A 19,924-nucleotide genomic window follows, 5' to 3' on the forward strand; every position below is an offset into this window, starting at 1 on the left:
TTTATATTGGTAAAAAGCACAATTCAAATTGAAGATATGTCAATGAATATCCCTTAGGTAATGAAGCATAATAAAATCTGTTGGAAACACAGAAATAAATAACAGGTAGATAATTCTTGTGAATGATTACATACATCACACTTTGATCAATTTTTGATAGAATAGGCAAAAAGGAAAATAATGTAGAGAATTAGAATAATGTGATTGGCACTTTGCTGTACACCCAAAACTAACCCAATATTGTAAATCAACTATACTTCAATAAAAAAAGAATAATACAATTGGTAAGAATTTAATTAAGACCACCACATTGTTTAGTAGAAAGAAAAAAGTTATAGAACTTATAGAAGTTTAGGTAATATCAACAACAAACCAAATTCCTATAAATTGAAGATTCTGCTCCTAAATAACTAGCTGGTCAAAGAGGAAATGAAAACCACAATCACAATGTATTTAGAAAATAAAGAAAATGAGAAAATTGCATTTACAAATTTAGGCATACAGATTTAAATCCTGTTAAGAGACAGATTTAAAGGCACACTGTTTTCATTTTTAGAGTAAGAATGAGCATACATGAATTAAACATTCAACACACAAAAAATCAGAAAATAACTTTTAAAAAATCTACGGAAAGTAAGAGGAAGGAAATAGAACAGAAAGTCAATATCTTAAAGTATATTAAATAGTTCTAAGAGCTGATTCATTGAAGGAAAATGTAACAACAGTAACAACAAAAACCCTGACAAATCCAATCAAAATACACAACAAAAGAATCAAAAGAGATAACAATGTTTAGTTATGAGTATGCTATGTTAGTGTCAAAAAATCTTATGCAAGGAGGATGATTATCTAGGAAAACATTAATTGCCAAAATAGAACTAAGAAGAGATGAAAAATCTTAATGGCGGCAAATAGCAGGAAAACGTTACAAAGAATGATTCTCAAAAGAGATATTAGGTCCTGAATGCACCTTTTAATTTTCATGGAAGGAGTGAATCTTTCCCCTGGATCTTCCAGAGCAAAAGATCATCAAGTACTGATGCTACTGAGGATTGTTTATCCCATGTATGTTAAGATGACTTCATATTGAAAAATCTATTAATTAAATATACCATAATGTCAGGAGCAGTAAGAAAAATCAAAAGGTGATCTCAAGAGCTGTTTAACAAGCATTCAATAAAATTTAACCTGATTTATTTAAATCTTAGAGAACAAGAAATAGAAATTTTCATTTTCTTATGGTAAAAAACATCATTTAAGATTATCTTTATAAACCTACAAATATGCTTAATAGAAAACTGAGAAAAATTCATATTAAGATCATGAGCAAGATAAAATGTGACTGTCTTCTGGTATTAACGTTGCCCTGGAAGTGCTGTGTACTGATGAGGATGCAAAGCATAGGAGTTAATACTGAAAATAAGGATAAAAATTATATGTATCTTAAGATTAGAGAATACTGCTGTAAACTTAAAAGGATCAACTAAAATATTCTCAGAAATTTACTGAGAAAGTTTAAGAAGTTGGATGCAAGATGAAGACATAAGCATTAATAATCTCCTTATATGATAGTGATTATCTCATTGAGTTGTAATGAGGGAAAATGATTCAGTTCATAATAGCAAAAAGAAAAAGAGCATAAAATGCCTACAATAACTCTAACAAGAAATGTTAAGGATATATATGAAGAAAAGAATCTTACTGAAGTAAATTTTTAAACATTGAATAAATTTAAAATGTTATACACTTAGATGGAACACTATTGTAAAAGCTTTTATTTTTTTTCCTAAAAGCTAACAACTTCTACTTATTTTATTAAATAAAAACAGGATTTGGGGAAAGCTAAAAGAATGATTTTGAAATTCATATGGAGGTATAAACCATAGGTAATATGATTCTTGTATTTATTATATTTTTATAAATGAAGAATGACCATAAGAAGGATGATTAGTAATACCTGATATGTACTATATATCATAAAACTGTAATAATTAAAAAGAGGGTGATACTAAGCTAAAATCAAGAGGCAACTGAAAGGAACAAGATGCAAAGATAGCCCTGAAACAGTCCTAAGATCACCTGAGCACTAAGGCTATATTAAAGTACACATCACGGGACTTCCCTGGTGGTCCAGTGGTTAAGACTTCACCTTCCAATGTAGGGGGTGCGGCTTTGATCCCTGGTTGGGGAGCTAAGATCCCACATGCCTCGTGGCCAAAAAACCAAAACATAAAACACAAGCAATATTGTAACAAAAATTCAATAAAGACTTTAACAATGGTCCACATCAAAAAATATCTAAAAATAAATAAATAAATAAAAATAAAGTACACATCATTAATCAGATTCATTTCATTTATCCTATGGTTGTGGAATATTTTTGGTTTAACTAACCTTTCTCAACATACATCAAACTATGTTGTGCAACTTTTTTATTTGAATCAAATAAGTGTTATCTTTACTTAACATGAAAATTAAGTCCACATGAATGAGAAAATTCTATTCAAACTATTAATCTACTAAAATTCCATAACTATAGATAAATGCAATGAAATTAATCACAGTGATAAAAGTTGATAGAATTGATTACATATATTAGCAAAACACATGTAAAAAAACTCATCTATAAAATTAAATGTTTAGTTAAAACTGGGAAAATATTAACAATAAATGACAATGATAATATCTCTAAAGTTTCAAGGTATAGAAAGCAATAAGAAAAAACACAAATAGACCAAAAGAAGAATGGGCAAAGAATATGAGATGTCATTTTATGAATGAAAAAAAGATAGCAATGTTCATAACATTAAAAATTTCAATTTCCTGTTCTTAAAAACACAAATTAAACTAACAATGGAATATAATTTTTGCTAATCAGATTAACAAAGATTAAAATAGTAATATTCTCAGGGCTGAAATTAATACATTGAGACAATATTATCCTACCACACTGGCAGCATAATTGATGTAGCCTTTTAGAAAACAATTTGGCTTTACTTCTCAGGAGTCTTTAAAATATTTAACTTCATTGAAAGCAATCACATATTCAGAATTCTATTCCATGGAGACAATAAGTTGATGTACTTTAATATTATATAAAACTTGCTCACCTTAGTACTATTTGTAGCATTAGAAAATGGGAAACAACCTAAACATTCCTCAAGAAGGGAAAGGCAAATTAAATTAAGATATATATTCATCCATGCAATGAAATATATCAAGTAATTGTTAAAAGTGAGCTCTTATTCTTTTGGAGAGACATGGAAATATGCTCTCAATATTTTTAAGGAAAGAACAAAAGGTGGGTACTTGATACAAATTTATTTATTGAATTTTCAGCAGGATTAATTCGGACACTAATTTTGCTTAAAATATATACCCATATAAATTTAATACCTACACACACAAATAAAAAAAAATTTGGAAGAAAATTTACCCAAATAATAATTGCTATTATCTTTTCAAAGTCTTTTTTTCTCCCTTCTTTTATACTTTGGATTTATTTCATCATATATTACCTTTATGGCAGAAAATTACTATTTTAAAACCACTTAATCAAACATACTTTTGAAAAAATTTGACTTCTAAGAATCATTTCTGATTTATTATAAAAGATCAGAATTGGCTGGTTTTCAATCACAACTAACTCTTCTTCAGCAAAGTACAGGATAACAGCCTCAATGTTGTAACAAGTTATGTGCTATTTACAAACCTGTCCTAAGATTTTATTTTGGAAATTATAATACCCCAAGTGACAAAAACTGGTTGATTCTGAACCCTTCAGTGACATTTCACTGTATTCTCTATTGAAATCCTAGATTTGCCCAATACCTCAAGTATACATGGCATTATTTTAAGTGCTAAAGCATATTGTTTTTGATTCAAGGCAGACTTCGGCTATCTCTTTTTGGAGGAAGAGGCAGTATTTCCCCTTTTTACTAACTACTGTTTTATTCTGAAGGTAATGGAACTGTGAAAAATCTTTATTTTTTTATTTTTAATTTTTTTAATTGAAGTATAATTGATTTACAATGTTGTGTTAATGACTACTGACCAGCAAAGTGATTCAATTATACATATATATACATTCTTTTAATATTCTTTTCCATTATGGTTTATCATAGGATATTGAACATAGTTTCCTGTGCTCTACAGTAGGACCTTGTTGTTTATCCATTCTATATATAAAAGCCTACATCTGCTCACCCCAGCCTCCCACTCCATCCCTCCCCCACCACCCTTCCCCTTGGCAACCACAAGTCTGTTCTCAATGTCCATGATTCTGTTTCTGTTTCATAGATAGGTTCATGTGTGTCATATTTTAGCTTCCACATGTAAGTTATATGGTATTTGTCTTTCTCCTGACTTACTTCACTTGGTATGATAATCTCTAGCTGCATCCATGTTGCTGCAAATGGCATTATTTCATTCTTTTTTATGGCTGAGTAGTATTCCATTGTATATATATATGTATCACATCTTCTTTATCCATTCATCTGTCGATGGACATTTAGGTTGTTTCCATGTCTTGGCTATTGTGAGTAGTGCTGCTATGAATATAGACGTGCATGTATCTTTTTGAATTATAGTTTTGTCCGTATATATGCCCAGGAGTGGGATTGCTGGATCATATGGTAATTCTATTTTTAGTTTTCTGAGGAACCCCCACACTGTTTTCCAAAGTGGCTGCACCAACTTACATTCCCACCAACAGTGTAGGAGGGTTCCCTTTTCTCTACACCCCCTCCAGTATTTATTATTTGTAGACTTTTTAATGATGGCCATTCTGACCTGTGTGAGGTGATACCTCACTGTAGTTTTGATGTGCATTTCTCTGATAATTAGTGATGTTGATCACCTTTTCATGTGCCTATTGGCCATCTGTATGTCTTCTTTGGAGAAATGTCTGTTTAGGTCTTCTGCCCGTTTTTCAATTGGGTTGTTTGTTTTTTCGTTCTTGAGTTGTATGAGCTTTGTATATTTTGTAAATTAAGCCCTTGTCAGTCACATCATTTGCAAATATTTTCTCCCATTCTGCAGGTTGTCTTTTCGTTTTGTTTATGGTTTCCTTTGCTGTGCAAAAGCTAAGTTTGATTAGGTCCCATTTGTTTATTTTTGTTTTTATTGAAACTTTGAAAATCTTAAAATGTGCCTTTTGAAATTTTTCAAATGATAGTTGGACACAGGGAGCAATTATCTATCTCAAACTTTGTTAGACTTTTTTAAAAGTTATTTTACAATGGGGGTCATCTAGCAAACATCCAAAATTGTTGAGACAAAACTGAAATGGGTTTTATACCTTACTTGACTTTAGGCACATCTATCACTTCACTATGTGCGTTTTGCTTGGGAGCCAAGATGTATGCAATTAAAAAGATGTAACCATCATTTTCCAGGGTGGACGTGCTTCTGTGTCCAGGGAAATAAACCCTGTGCAGTGAAAAGAGCTTTGGAATCAGGGATCCACCTTGGCTATATGATTTGGGCAACTTGTATAGTTTTCTGAGCTCATTTTCTTCTTATTCATGGTGAGGCTACAAATATCTACCCCCAAAGAATTGTTGTGAAGATTTAATGAAATAATATCTTTGTGAAATGCATACAGCAAGGTCTGCATATAACTGACACTTAATAAATGTTAATTTCTTTCCTTCCTCCTTTCACTAACCTGATTTAAATGCTTCATTTGAGATTCATAGCTCTACTACCTGAGTTAATTTTTAAAACACATTAATTTTCATGATACCTGAAGGAAAAAATGCCTAACAACTATATTCTAACTTTGGCTTTTCTACCACTTTTTCATATTTATCTAATAACTACTCAAATTATTATTACCCTCAAATTACAGACAAGGAAACAGAGGCACAGAGAGGCTGAACTGTTTGCCTGAAGTCATGTAAAGGAGACAGAATGAATATTTGTTGAATGAATGGGTGATTGGAGATTGGGCCCCGGATCTGCACATGCTCAATACTTTGTTCTCATAACAATGTCTGCATCGAGACTAAAATTTGCATTTCTACTTCTTGGGAATTGTGGATAAAAATGAAATCAACTTGCTGTTTCCAGGAAGGGACACCGTGTCTTTCAAAATTGTTGAGAAATCTCTCTGCATTGTTCACCTGAACTGCAGGAGAACGGGCCTGGGTGATATTTGGGATAACAAGCTTTCTTATAAGGGTGATTTCATTCCCTTGAAGAGCATTGGGAGGTAAAAACCCATCAAGATAGTGTGTTCTCATGATGATTTCAATGAATTATCATGGAAATGAGTTTTAGAAGAGAGGCAATGCTTTGTGATAATAGCCCGATAATGTCATTAGCTCTGAACTGTAATTGTAATAGCATTAGTCAAATGAATAGATCTGATATTAATTTGAGTGTCAAATATTTCTGTAAGGTTCTTCTTGTTAATTAAACATCAGCCATGGTATTATTAATTCAGCATCTAGCCAGTTCTCGCACATAGTAGGAACCTAATGTGTTGTTGTGGACTGAATTAATAAATCAAGCTCTAAGTGGAGCTGTTTCGAAGAGTGAAATATTGAATTTAAATAACATCATCGATATAGCAGAAACTGATTTTTGCCCCAAATCTGCTTGCTTGTACAGTCTATCCTTTCATTTGCACCTGCAACTAGCTAATGGTGTAGATTTATTCATATCAAATTTGAGAAGAAAGTTTTTCTCATTTTTTGCATATTTATAGGGAAATAGCCTATAAGATTTATCCTGAATTACTTAAAATCAAGAATAGAGTTTGTGCCTTTCGTCTTGTGTCTTACGGTCTTTAGACCATTTTAAAATCTACCAGACAGTTTCATGCCTGCCTTGAGCACCTGAATAGCACTGGGCAAAATCATGCTTTAGGTGGTTTGAAATCACCCTTCATGATCACCGGTGTCAACTGGGTCCTCAACACTGCCACCCTTCTTAACATTTCTCTTCTAAGTCATCTTTTCTAGCTCTCGAAATAACAAATTCCGATCCCCCTGTCTTTCCTACTCTTTGTTCTCATCCTAAGCCCCCTTTGCTTTCATGAATGGTTTGCTGCCTACTTTATAAAGAAAGTTGGGAGCCTTGAAAGGAAGGCTCCAGAACATTTCTAACACCAGAACTACACATCTGCACCTGCACCCACGCCCTCCTTTCTTCTATTTCAGTGCAGGAAAGAAGTATCCACCCTCTGATAAGAAGTCAACCTCCTTTTGTCTCTTGCATTTTTAACTTCTCCATTTGTGCCAGATAATTTCATCAGTTAAATGTGATCAAGTATCTCTCAAAATTAAAAAAAATGTATCTCGAACCCACATCTCAGTTTCCCAGGTAAAACACAGGGCTCATGGTTAAATTTGAGTTTCAGAACAACCATGAATTACTTTTTAGAATAAGCATGTCCTAAATATCGCCCACATAATTTTGTAAAGTATAATTTATGCAAAGCACATCCATAATATTGCATGGGACATACTTATTCTAGAAAAATTTTTAGTTCACCTGAAATTCAAACATAATTGGGTGTCTTACATTTTTAAGTGATAATCTGGTGAATCTACCCACAGCTTCCTCCAAACCACCACTTTATTTCTTAAATCTTCAGAGAAAGTTCTTCAAAAGAGTTGTTTAGATGTGAGGCCCTTATTTCCTCACTTACTAGATATTTTTGACCCTGCTGCAATCTGGTTTTCTTTCCCTCCTCACTGCTGAAATGACTCTTGCTAAGGTTACCAGTGATGGTCATGTTGCTGGATCTATGGATACTTCCATTCCTCACTCTACTTGATCTCACAGTAGCATTTAACACAACGTATCATCTCCTGTTTGAATCAGTCCTCTCTCTTCAGTATACACACACACACACACCACACGCACACGCACACGCACACACATGTATGTATGTATATATTTCCCTCCACCCTCTGACTGGCCTTTTCCTTCTCCGGCTGGCCATTTCTCCTCCATTTAACCTCTACTATTGAGGCTTTTCAGGTCTAGTTCCCGGGGTCCTTCTTCTCCTCGTTCTTAATATTCACACTAGATAATTTTATTCACTTCCATGGATTCAAACACTATTTTTGTGCCAAAGATTCTCATATTTATATATCTAACCCAGATCCTTTTTCTGAGATCCAGCTATTTCCATTCTGATGTCCCACAGGTAGGTCAAACTTAGTGTGTTAAAAAATGAATGGCTGAAAAGTTTTTCAACCTCTTTGTCTTCTAGTGTTCTCCATTTAGTAAATAGAAGCTTTGCCCACCCAGTTGCTTTTGGCAGAATCTGGAATGCTTCCTTGATACCACTCCTCTCTTCTGCATCCTACCGCCTCCTGACTTTGTCAAAACCATCACTAAGCACTATTGATTCTACCTCTGAAATCAAGCTTATATCTATCCATTTCTCTCCATCTGCCTACTTCCTCACTAGTTCATCACCACTAGACTTGCCTGAGTTACTTCATTTGAACCCTTCCTGCTTCTCCCAAGCCATTCTTCTTTCCTTTTCAAATTACATTGCATCCACAGTGATCTTAAAACACAAATAGCTCATGTCACTTGCTTGATGCCTTTATAATTTCTTATTGCATACAGGTTAAAAAAAAAAATCCCTGTAAACCAAAGGTCCTGCATGATTTTAATTCTGCTTTCTCAACCTGGCTTCATGTGATACTCCCTGAATATTTTCAGGTTACTGATCTCTGAGTTCCTCTGATGCACCAGGTGACTCCTTACTTCCAGGCTTTGTTATATGTTCTTTCTACCAGACATTCTTCACTATTATGCTCAACAAGCCAAATACCACTCATCTTTCTAGTGTCAACTTCAACACCATTGGCAGGCACTCTTAGTATGAACATGGATGTGAATCTAACTCTATCTAGACATGTAAGTTTGCCATGCAAAGGGAGCACCGCTAATGGCATGGGTCCATGAGGCCAAGAAGAATCTCAGAACGTGGCTTTATTTCATCTAATCCCAATCTGGCCCTGGAATTGAAGCTGATAGGACACCTGAGCTCTGCATTTATGGGACATATTCTTTTCTGAAGAATTATAAAAATGCCAAACCTGAACATCATGCCCATGCTAATCCTAGCTCACTTGGAAAATGTTGAGATCCCACTCAGATTACAATAACAATACAAATCATTATTTTTGTGCACCTTTACTGATCTGGTGCTTTATGTCTGTTTCCTCTGGTCCTCATAGGTATCTTGGAAATTGTTAGTGATACCATTTTAGAGAAGGAGAAATTGAGACTCAGACAGGTTAAGTAATGTGCAGTCAGGGGTGAAAAAACCTCCTTCTGTCCTTCTAGGTTCTTCTGGCTGGTCTAAGAATGAAATTGACATGAGACAGATTGACAGGAGAAAATCAAATTTAATTTTGTACTTACGGGGAACCCCACATACATGAGAGGTCCAAAGACAGAAAGATAACATGAGCTGTATATGCCAACCTGATGTAAGAAATGGGATAGGGGCCTGGAGCTTCCAAAGAAAGAGGGGAATTCACAGGATAATAAGAAAAAGAGCAGATGTTTCGTAATTAGATGTTTGCCCTGCCATATAGATGGGGCCCACTTAGGTAAAATTTACCTCTGGTGAAAACTCTTTTTCCGGGAAACATTCCCAGTTTAAATTTTTCTAGGAAGTTAAGGGAGGGGCAGTAAAGTCTCCACCGACTTTAGCTCAAAATAATCCAAACTTTAGCTCAAATAAATCATATGCCAAACTGGCACATCTTGGGGAGGGCTGTTCTGAACCCCTAGTGCTCAAGACCTCACAGTTTATCAAGGGCTGAGTTGAGTTGGAACTCAGGTTGGTCTGACTCCAAGTTCCTCTGTTTCTACCTCCCATGAGCCAACAGCAATGGATGCTCCTGTCCACATGTAAAAAGCATTTTGGGCTTTGTCCTGATACTGTTATGAACCCTAAGACCTCCAGGCAGCTTTAAGGGTCTCTCTGGAGCCAAAGGTTGAGGGTGTAGAGTAAGTTGTTTCTGGGATATTTAAGTGCCCCATTGGACAAGGAGGTCTCTGCACCTGATTCTGATGGAGGATTGATAGCAGGTTTGCCCGTGGAGCATGGGGGGCAATGCCATGTTAGCCACGGGAAGAGCGGCACAAAACCAGTGGGCGGTCTAGTAGAATATGGCCTGGCTAAAGGTGAATCGCGGGGTAGCAGCCCACTTCTTTTCCCTTCCGGGTCTAAAAATCTGTCATCTCGAAAGCCATTTGTAGTTAGACCTGAGGCATTGATGTGAATTGGAAGAAACACATCTCTAAGAAAGTAGGCACGGACCTGTGAAATCCAGTTGAATAGCCTTCCAGATGCATAAGTACTTTCTTCTTTCAAGTTTACTGCAACTGCAAATTCCTGTTTCAAGAACGACTCCTTGATACATGCTGAGATGGCTGTCAGTGGTCTCAGGAATCATAGATATTTAAATGAGAATTTTAAAAGATCACTGTTCTAATTTAAAATGCTCTTGGTGGGAATTAAACAGCTAAATTCTCTGCTTCTTTCCTGAACTCTGAAGAGGAAGGACTAACGGGGACAAGAAGATGTCTACCTTGACCCCTTGATTCTGCCCAATTATCCAGTTTCTCTGAGACATTTTGCTTTGGATCTTTCAATCACCTACACATCCATAACTAAGATGTCACTTTTCACTGCATTCTATTTCGTTATATTTGTCAAAAGGTAAGCTCGCACTCACGTGTGTGAGAAAATTGATCTGGTTGCTAATGGCATAGAGTCGAAATAAGCAGTTTGACTGACTTCTTCCCTCCCTTTTATTAGCATTGCTACTTTTAGATAAACTATTCCTGAAATGATTAGTGTAGGAGGATGGGTTTAGTCTTGTATCTTCTTTAAAGCACTCAGAGTTAGAGATCCCAGAAGGATCAGTTTTCTCACTTGTACTGAAAATGTCATTCTAACAGTTATCTGTCTGCACAGTCAAGTTTTGAGAAATCTTTTGAGTTTACCGCATTCACACCATTCTCCATCATGGTGCTAAAAATGACTAATGCAGCTTGGAGACCGTGATAGCTGATCATCTTTTCCAATCATACACTAACACTCACACACGCACTCACATACACACATGCTCTGCTGACATAAATCCTTAAAGGTTTAAAATATCCTATATGCTAAATGGAATGTGGAGGCTTGTGAGATGCTTAAGCATAGAGCTATAGTGTTCTTTTCACTATGGTCGGTTCTGTCAAAGAAATTGGTCTGGTTGTTTGATTAAATAGACCCATCTTATTTCTAACCAAATGTGCCACTATGGCTTTATTTTATATTTAAAATAATCTCTGGCATTAAAATTTCAAATACGTTACTTAATTTTATCCTCCCATCATCTCTGAGAAAGCTGAAGTGCAGCATTCTCTTTTTTTACGTAAGAGGAAACAGAGTGATGATGACCTGCCCAAAGTCATGCAAAAAGTCAAAGGATCACCCGCTCTTAGGGGCCCTAGTTAGTCACCATACGCCAGTTTACGGTCACTAAAACCAAATCATCTAAATGAACTTCATTTCCTTCCCTGACGAATGCTAATCTGATGGTTAAAGGGACTGTCACAAACTCAGATACATCCTATTCCTAGAAAAACGTGTGACAAAAATCTCCTGTGATGTCATTCTGGGAATGATGGAGAAGTGTGTGGGCTGAATGATAGTAATTAGGTGAAGTGGGAGATGATTATATCCAAAAGGGGAGGATTAGTTGATTGTCATTAACTTGCAGTGAGATCTCTAGGAGTTTTCCACAAGGCTTTGGTTTTGGTCCTGTCCAGTTCAACAATTTTATCAATTACCTGGAAGAAGTCGAGGAACTTGCTTACTAAATTTGCAGATGACACAAAGCTGGTAAAGAAGTAAAGATTAGTAATTCACTGGATGACAGAGTCAAGTTTTTACAATGTCTGTTATTTAGAATGATGGGTTGACATTTATTAAGGATAGAGATAAAGTCCCCCATTTAATTAGGAAAAGAAATTGTGATAAGATGACTGGAACTGAATTGAGAAAAACTGACAAAAATAAAAAAAAGCCTCAGGTTTTAATTTACCATAGGTGTGATGCAATTACTGAAAAAGTCACCACAGTCGCTGTTGGCATTAAGAAAGAGAGGAGAGAGAAGGTTGATAGAAGTAACATATCTATCTTGATGTACCCATTTTGAGTATTGCGATTGATTCTGGAAACCATATTTTAAGAAAGATACTGACAACTTGTTTGTTTAACGGATGGAGGGGTTTTGATAGTGAAAAATCAGGGAATCATGCATGTAACATGAAAAAAACTGGAGTGGTTTGTCTATAAAATAGAAGCGGATCATAATAGCTGTCTTTATTGAGCACTTATTGTGCATATTAATTACTTAATCCTCTCAGCAACATGATGAATTATTTATTGTTGTTGTTTTTGGCATGAAAACTGAGGACACACAGCTAGACTACCTGGATTAGAATTCATATCGTTTGACTACAGGACCTACTCTTTTAAACATTGTACCACATTACTTCTCCAAATATTTATCAAATGTTTGAAGAGTTGATATGTGGATAGAAAACTAAGCTTATCCTGTGGAATACAGTTATCAACAGATGGGTAGACTTAGGTTACTTCTCAAAGTAGAGAATTTTTCTGGGCACTGGAAGATGATGGTACATCTTCTAGTTTTTGGTACAATGTTAGACTAGATTACCTCTAAGGTGATATCCAACTGTAAGATTCTAATTTATTGGGATGTGATTTGATGTAACACGGTATTACTATGAACAGAAAAAAAAGTTTTCAGAAGTAAATCAAATCAATCATCAGTAATTTAAATGGTGTTCTTTTGAACATAAGTTTAGAGAATCTCCCCTGCACATCCCATGTTGCTAAGATGTCCTTACCATGTGTTCTTAGTAAACCTCCTTTCATGGACACCAAACTCTGCCAAAATTATATAAACTTTTAAAAATCTATCTTTTACTATGTCTAGAATATTCTCAATAATATCCTACATGTAGACCTCCATCCAAGGAGATTTTATTGCAGAAGTAAAAAGCCCTTACACTGTGTGACCCTTAGTAGCTGTTTGATGTATTAAAATCAACATTGGCTGCAAATAAAGATCCTACATGCCGCAACAAAGATCCCGTGTGCCACAACTGAGACCTGGCATAGCCAAAGTAAACTTAAATAAGTAAATAAATATTGAAGAAAAACACTGGCATTGGTTTCACGATGCTGGGAGGGTCAGAGCTCTGTCAGATTCTAGTGGTGGTGACTGAAGCACTTCATTTTCTTCTTTCTGTCTTAATTATTAAGTTTCAAAAAATGAGGATAGTAATATCAACTTTATAAGATTGCTGTAATAAACCCAGTAATGTATATAACAGGTCCTACCACACTATGCAGATTCTCAATAAAAATTTAGGTTTTCAGTGAAATGTACTTGCAAGAATAGTTGTGCATGATAGAGAAATTGCCTGGTCTTTTTTCCTGGTTCCTGGGAGATAAACTCTAAAACCATTGAATTTCCTAAGTGATTGAAGTATGTTTGTTATTCATGATTGGCCTCTTAAGCCCCACCTGATGGTTTATGTTAATGGCATGACTCAGAATGGGAGCTGGCCAGCCAGGAAGACCAACCATATGATTAGAGGTTTGGGGTTTTGAGCCACAGGATATCAGCCCGATCTCTTAAGAGAGAAAAGAGGCTGGAGATTGAGTTAAACTGCATGACCAATGTTTCAGTCAATCTGCCTACATAATAAAGCCTCAATAAAAAGTCTGCACACCAAAGCTCAGGTAAGCTTCCCTGGGTGATAATACTCTGCGTATTGTCGCACACTGATGTGCCCGTTGGGTACCACATCTCTCAGGGTGAAAGAAGCTTCACTTTTGGGACCCTCCCAGACCTCGTTTGATGCCTCTCTCCCTTTATCACATTCCCATTTGTATTCTCTTGCTATAATAAAGCTGTAATCCTAAGTATTGTGCTTTCTAGCAAATTATCAGTTCTGAGGGGGAGTCTGTGGGGAATCTCCATATTTATAGCCAGCTTATCAGAAGTGATGGCAGCCCTGGGGACCTCCAAACTTGTGGCTGATGACTAAAGTGAGAACTGCCTTGTGGAGAACTTAACTTGAAGTTTGGCCAGACTCTGGGTCAGTTGCTTAAGCATGTATATGAAAAATTTAGACTTATATAAAAGGTAAACTGATAGTAATGTTTGACTTCGCAGTCTTTCTAGAATATGTCAAATGTAATTTGATTATAGACCTTTTTTTAGCAAATTTTCAGAAATATCTTCATTGAGTAATGTTGAAGAAAATAAACATGTTCAACAACTAAGATGTTGAGGTAGAGATATAGGTTAGAATTTCCCAAGTTATCTTATAAAATCCTAATACCAGTGCTTTGTTCTTTGTTTGCATTTAAAGAATCTAATCATCAGAGATGTCAACAACTCCTGTAGTTCACACTTAATTGTGACAGTTTGGATTTGAGCCCTTTGAAAACCGGAACCATATCTCACATAATTCCATGTAGCACAGGGCCTAGCACATGGTAAGTATTCAATATATACTTTGGCTTAACTTTCTCAGTCAACTAAGAAAAGAACAGCGTTTGATCTTAACAATCAAGGATTGTAGATTTGTTCCCTAGAACTCTACTATACCTATCATTTAATTCAACACTCAATTTTATTGCTTCCCTACACCCCTGGAAATTTTGTGACGGTTTGGAAGTTTATTTTGCTTGCCATGGTGTTTCTAGCGCCCAATATGGTAATTGGAACAGAGTGGATCCTCCATAAATATTTTTGAATGGATACCCTAGTGTTAAAAGGAGTTTCTCATTCATAGAATTTATGTTTTCCATAGTGTGAATGTAGGCAAGTAAAATTTATTTGTAGAGAATACAAATGAATATTTCTTTACATTATTTTAAAAGTATAACTAAGTATTTTTGAAAGCAGAGAATAGGCATGCAGTATTTCCCATAAAATAAGCACAAGCAAATGTAATAAATTTTAAGCTGTATTAACCTCTCAGAACAAATAAAGGAAAAAGTCTGTAGATTTTAAAAACAGCCAAAGACATTTCACTGTGACAGCTAATCTTTAATGTTATCCTGTTTGATTTTTCTGCCAGCCCATATACGTGTAGTACTTTTTATGTTGCATGTGAATTTTTCAGATTGATTGTTTCTCCTTACCAAAATATCTACAGGGAAAATTTTCCAAGATCAGTTGTCATTCAACTCACAATTTCTCTTTGGTTGCACAGACACTATTTCTGGCTAAAGGATCATCCAGATACCCTGTCCTCTTATATTTACACAGGACTTACCTTTTCTGAGGGTCACCTATGCCAGCTATGACACATTATGGAATACAGCCCTGTTGAAAGACCTAGTAAGAATATAATGACCAGTTTGTTTTAAAATACACGAAAGAAAGACAGTAGACAGGGTCTCATGAGAAGTGACATTCTGTAATTACCTCCCCCTATCAAAAGAAAAACAATTCCTAGAAATTAATGAATACAGCAAGAGTCTATTTCCTATCTTAATTCTATCTTAATTGCAAAAGTGGATCAATTTGAAAAAAGACTACACTAGCAAAGCCCCTCTCTTAAGGTTTTGTCCCTCAATTCTCTAGTCATCAAATCAATATATATATAAGCATACCGTGAAACTGTTTTTACCTTCTGGGATGAGGTAGACCAGCTCCACCATCAGTGCCCCCATGAAACAACCAAAACCATTGAACAGTGTCAAACAATTCATAAAGTTTCCTCTGATGGTACCTGGAACAAATCTGTATGATATTACAGAGACTGAGAAGAAAAAAGGTCAGAATTTAGAACATTCTCTTTAAAATACTTTCATAGATACTCTTCAAATTAGTATTGATCATACCTCAAAGAAAGTTTACCAAAACAGCCAAAATTTCTGTTGGACTTTGTTAAAGTTACTATAGTAAGCTATATATGTTACAATTTACAGATGTCTACAAGGAATAAAAAATGGCAAAATATACTGCTGTAATGGTACAAGGAAAATTTGATTACTGGTGGTTGAGTGTCCCAATATATTCACCCAAATTTCACCTCAATTGGAATATTTCTTGTGAATTTTGGATTGAGCTAAGGCTTGTACTGGTTAATATCATGGCAATCTATCAATAAGGTCTATGATTCTGTACTTCTATATACATCATTAGGTTCCCTATAGAAATCTTGAATTTATCATAGAAAACTAGCATGGAGGTTAACAGCATGGGCTCTGGAGTTAGATAAGCTTATACTAAAATCTTGGGTCAACTGTTTACTACCTCTGTGATTTTAAGTATGTTACTTAAACTTCCTAAGCCTCAGTGTTCTTCTCTATAAAATGAGAGTAAGACCATTACTCACTTGCTGAGGTGCAGTGACTGTTACTTGCTATAATATATGTAAAGTGCTTATTACAATGCTGAATAAGTTTAGCTATTTTTAACAGTATTAATTTTACCAAATCAAATAGCCCCTAACTACTTGTGTAAGGCACTGTGCAAAGCCCTTTATATGCATTTAAATTATCCCATTTAAGGAGAGACAGTAGCTTAAGCATTGGGTCTCCAAAATGGTTATCTTTTACCCCCAAGTCATCGTTGGAGTAATAGTAATGATGGTGGTAAGAGGTTGAAAGAAAATCACGGAGCAAAGTTCTTTTTAATTTTCGCTTAAAAATAATTTTTTCAATATCAGAAATAAATGAACTAAGTATATATAATTTTGTACATTCCATATCAACATAACTATGTTAAAATATGCATGGCAATCTAAGGGATAAAGCTAAAATATGAAGCTGGAACATGAATACATGGGAGTTTATTGTACTCATCTCTCTTTTGTATATGAGTGGCAAAATATTGTAAGTAAACACATTAAATAGCATGAACAGTTTTAGCTTTGACTGGCTAAATTATTGGATTTTTACTCTTTTGAACTTTGCAAATTTGTCTACAATGAGAGCTAGTAGATAAACACTAAAGCTCTTTTAAAAAAGAGATGTGGTGATAGAAAACTGATACACCGTAAGCACTAAACTTTTAGTTTCCCTCTCTCTAAGAAGAATGAGATTTTATTACCTTCTCCCTTCCCTCTCAGGAAGACTTCACCTCTGGTTTCTCTGTACTTTTACCCCAGTAAAATTCTGCATTTGTCCAGCACTTTTTTTTTTTTTTTTTTTTTTTTTTGCGGTACGCGGGCCTCTCACTATTGCGGCCTCTCCCGTTGCGGAGCACAGGCTCCGGACGCGCAAGCTCAGCGGCCATGGCTCACGGGCCCACCCGCTCCGCGCCACGTGGGATCTTCCTGGACCAGGGCATGAACCCGTATCCCCTGCATCGGCAGGTGGACTCTCAACCCCTGTGCCACCAGGGAAGCCCTGTCTAGCACTTTTAAATGAACTTACTAACACCTAATGTCAATGTATTCATGTTCCTTCCTGTTTTCATTTAACATTTCTGTTTTGCTTTCTGTGTGTTCTCCACGTGTTTTTATTTATCATTTGATAAACATTTAAAGGAGTCTCTGTGCTCCAGATGTGCTGAGTTCTGGGGCCGAGGGTGGGAATAAAGCATCAGTACATCTTTCCTGGATTTTAAACCCTGGCAGGGCAGAAAGCAGAGATATGCACAATACTACGGGCGGTGCTAACTGGGCACTTAATACCACACATAGTTACTGGAGATGAAGGTAATGATGGTGAGAAATAAAATACTGTGAAGAAGGGCTTCAAATATCGGCAACAGGAGGCCGTGGGTACCAGAGCTCTCTTGTGCAGTGCAAACCACAGCAGGAGCCTGAGGCCAAGCTCGCAAGCTTTGTTCAGGAAGATCCAAGGGAGAGTACGAGGAAAATGCTGAAGAGGCTTTGGGAAGAAATGATTCATGGTTATAAAAAGGATGTGGCTTATGAACTTTCCTCTTTATAAATGTGAGGAGACAAACCATGGGCAGAAAGACGAAGTAGGCCGATTTCTTTCACTGAGAAAAAGCAGAAACTCTACAAGCCCATTATTACTTTGCTAGTTAATTATTAATCCTGTGCTTTTCTCTTGCTAGAACTTCTGGTGCGGTATATAATTCATGAGCACACTTTGCCAGCTCTCTGCCTGCTGGTGAATCTCTCTTTGATGTCATTTTCATCGTTTTGAAAGCCTCCGGTTCCCTTTTATAGGACTTAGCACTTGAAGTCCTCCGATCTCCAATTCCAGGCGTCTACTTGCATGTTCCGATCTTTTTCAACTTTGGTGAGCACCAGATTGATATTTTACGCTCCATGATACTTCTTTTGGCATGTTGTAGTATAGATATGATCAACAAGTCTGCCACTATTCTAAAATTCTCATTTTTACTGTGAAGACACTGTAGAAAATATTCAGTGTACGGGAAAGCTGGTCTTCTTGCCAAAGAGAGCTGAAATGTGTCTCCAGGTGGAGGGTGGTTAGTGTTTTGCAAAGATGCCCCATCACAGCATATGCGGAATCTACAAACTCTAGGGCCAGAACTGCCTTCCTGACGCACCTGGTGCTAGGAACTCTTTGCTGGAAATTTCTTTTACTCCAGTTGTTCTTAAACAGTTAAAATGTGTTTATTGCATTTGGTGAGGGGTTATTTTGAACATGTGGAGAAGCACCACAGAACTAGAAAATGGAACTTTATACTATTTCCATTTTCAGGTCATTTTTCCTTCCTCATCCCTAAAAAGCTTCAGCTTTGAAACTCATGTTACCCAATTATATCACCTAATATTTCTCTTTTGTGCTGTCAGCCACCAATCGCTAAGACATTTTCCTCTATTTTTCAAAGTCATCAGCTCCCCTCTAATGGTCACACTCTCCAGTTCCACTTCTGCCTTAATCCTCAGCAATTTTAACACACACATACATATAGATCATCCTCTCAACCTTCCATCCTGCCATCTCCTGGTTTCCCAGTTCCTGACCTCCTTTCCAATGTCCTTGTCCTCCACTTGACATCAGCCACTCACACCCATGGTCACGCCCTGAATCTTGCACTCCAGACCAGGGTTGTTGAACTACAGTCAGGTAAGGTCCAGCCTGCCACCTATTTATAAATAAAGTTTTATTGGAACAGAGCCACACGCATTCACTTTATATTGTCTCTGATTGCTTATACACCACAATGACAGAGTTGAGTAGTTGTAACAGAGAGTAGAGTGTAAAACCTAACCATTTACTATCTGACACTTTTAAGAAAATGTTTGCCAACCCATGCTCTAGAGTAATAATTGTCACCACTCCATAATCTCAACTTTGTGCCTTCCCCTCTGACTACCACCTTCCATCTTCCCAGCTTACTCTTGACTACTCAACCACCAGAATGCTTGTCCTCCTTCAGGGCCTCCACTCCATTACTCCTTTTATTATTTTCACCTCTTTCATGCCCTTCATGTTCTCACTACTCTTTTTACTCGAGTTAAGTTCCACTGGATGAGTTAAGTTCAACTGGCAGAGTCATATTCTTCCACATTCCCTCATTTCTTTGCCTGTCTCTTGCTTTCTGGAAATTGATTGGCAAAACAATTCTTTATCTGCTATCTCTGCTCCTATATCCATGCAGTCTAATGTGGCTGGAGAAAACCTTATAACCCCGTTGACCAACCCATTTTAAATTCCTGCCCACAAACCTCAGATGGCCTCCTTATGCTCCGTGGTAACTTCTATATTATCTCCCTGGTTCCTTCACTCCCCATTGTTCTAGACAACGACTACACGCCTTTCCCCTCTCTTCCAACCCTCAAGATGTCCTCCTTCATCCTCAGCTCATGGCTTGGCATCCTACTTCACTAAAGATATCGAATTAGCTGGAAGAGAATTTCCATAGAATCTCCACACCAT

The 19,924-nt window shown here is 36.3% G+C and overlaps 1 protein-coding gene across 1 annotated transcript in view; it reads right to left on the reverse strand.

The window, feature by feature from the left end:
* SLC15A5 (solute carrier family 15 member 5) overlaps nucleotides 1-19,924 on the reverse strand; it is a gene marked incomplete at both ends in the record, with an annotated part of 88,775 nt that overhangs the window by 12,439 nt on the left and 56,412 nt on the right. The window contains 1 exon segment of the mRNA XM_082666456.1: nucleotides 15,721-15,852. Coding sequence (XP_082522582.1) covers nucleotides 15,721-15,852 — 132 coding nt within the window.

This window comes from Grampus griseus (assembly GCF_964374135.1).
Source record: "Grampus griseus genome assembly, chromosome: 11".
NCBI classification, from domain to species: Eukaryota; Metazoa; Chordata; class Mammalia; order Artiodactyla; family Delphinidae; genus Grampus; species Grampus griseus.